Source organism: Morone saxatilis, unplaced genomic scaffold (genome assembly GCF_004916995.1).
Source record: "Morone saxatilis isolate NCDOM2014 unplaced genomic scaffold, NCSU_SB_2.0 Contig19, whole genome shotgun sequence".
NCBI lineage: Eukaryota > Metazoa > Chordata > Actinopteri > Moronidae > Morone > Morone saxatilis.
Window position 1 is genome coordinate 54,934 of NW_023339751.1, and position 1,052 is coordinate 55,985.

Consider the following 1,052-nt stretch of genomic DNA (forward strand, 5'->3'; position numbering starts at 1 on the left):
GCGATGGTGTGTTGGGTAGACATTGGTAACCAGCGAGGGGGGGGTTGGATAGACATTGGTAACCAGCAAGGTGGTGTTGGGTAGACATTGGTAACCAGCGATGGGGTGATGGATAGACATTGGTAACCAGCGAGGGGGGGGGGTTGGATAGACATTGGTAATCAGCGAAGGGGTGTTGGGTAGACATCCTTTATTGTAGGATTAGGTCAAAATAAACTTGGTTGGGCAGGGGTCGGGGGGTGTCGGCCCGGCACCAGCGACCTCTGACCCAGAGGTGAAATGTCGTCCCCCCTCTAGAACTACAGACGCCTCCAGACAGATTTTATGGAGGACGACCACGAGCGAGTGGTGTCAGTGACCTCACTGTCTGTTCAGCTCTTCACTGTCCCGACCATGGTGAGTAATTCTCCTCCTCCTCCTCTGCACCTCCACACACCTGTCTCTCTCTCTCTGCCTGTCTCTCTCTCCTGCTGGTAGAGTTATGAGCGCTTGCAGAGCGACTATGTGAGAGACGACCACCACCGTGAGTTCTCCATCACTGACCTGTCAGTACAAATATTCACCGTCCCTTCACTGGTGAGTTCAGTCTGAACGTTTGTGTTGGAGGCGAGAAATAAAGACTCACTACAGCTTTCACCACTTCTTTTTTAATTCAGTTATCAAACATTGTCATGTCTTTGTGATTTAGTAAGTCACAGTCAACAATGTCTTGAGATAAAGAAACATTCCTTCTGTCACAGTCCTCCATCAAGTTCTACCAGTCTGAATACTGTACTACAGTTCACACACTTAGATTTTGTGATTAAAGTCATCTTGTCATCTGTTTGTGTTCAGGCCCGGATGCTGATGGTGGAGGAGAACCTGATGACGACCATCATCAGGACGTTTGTGGATCACCTTCGTCACAGAGACCTGCAGGGACGCTTTCAGTTTGACCGCTACACTGCCCAGCAGGCCTTCAAGTTCGGACGAGTCCAGAGCCTCATTGGAGACCTCAAGTTAGGACCAGTTTATGTACCAGTTTATATACCAGTTTATATACCAGTTTATAT

General features: G+C 48.9%; 1 protein-coding gene across 1 annotated transcript in view; it reads left to right on the forward strand.

Moving 5' to 3' along the window:
* The window catches only part of LOC118329523 (E3 ubiquitin-protein ligase UBR2-like), a gene marked incomplete at both ends in the record, with an annotated part of 4,598 nt that extends 3,551 nt beyond the window's left edge, over window positions 1–1,047 (forward strand). The window contains 3 exon segments of the mRNA XM_035663740.1: window positions 298–396; window positions 478–576; window positions 835–1,047. Coding sequence (XP_035519633.1) covers window positions 298–396; window positions 478–576; window positions 835–1,047 — 411 coding nt within the window.
* Window positions 1,048–1,052: the final 5 nt, after the last annotated feature.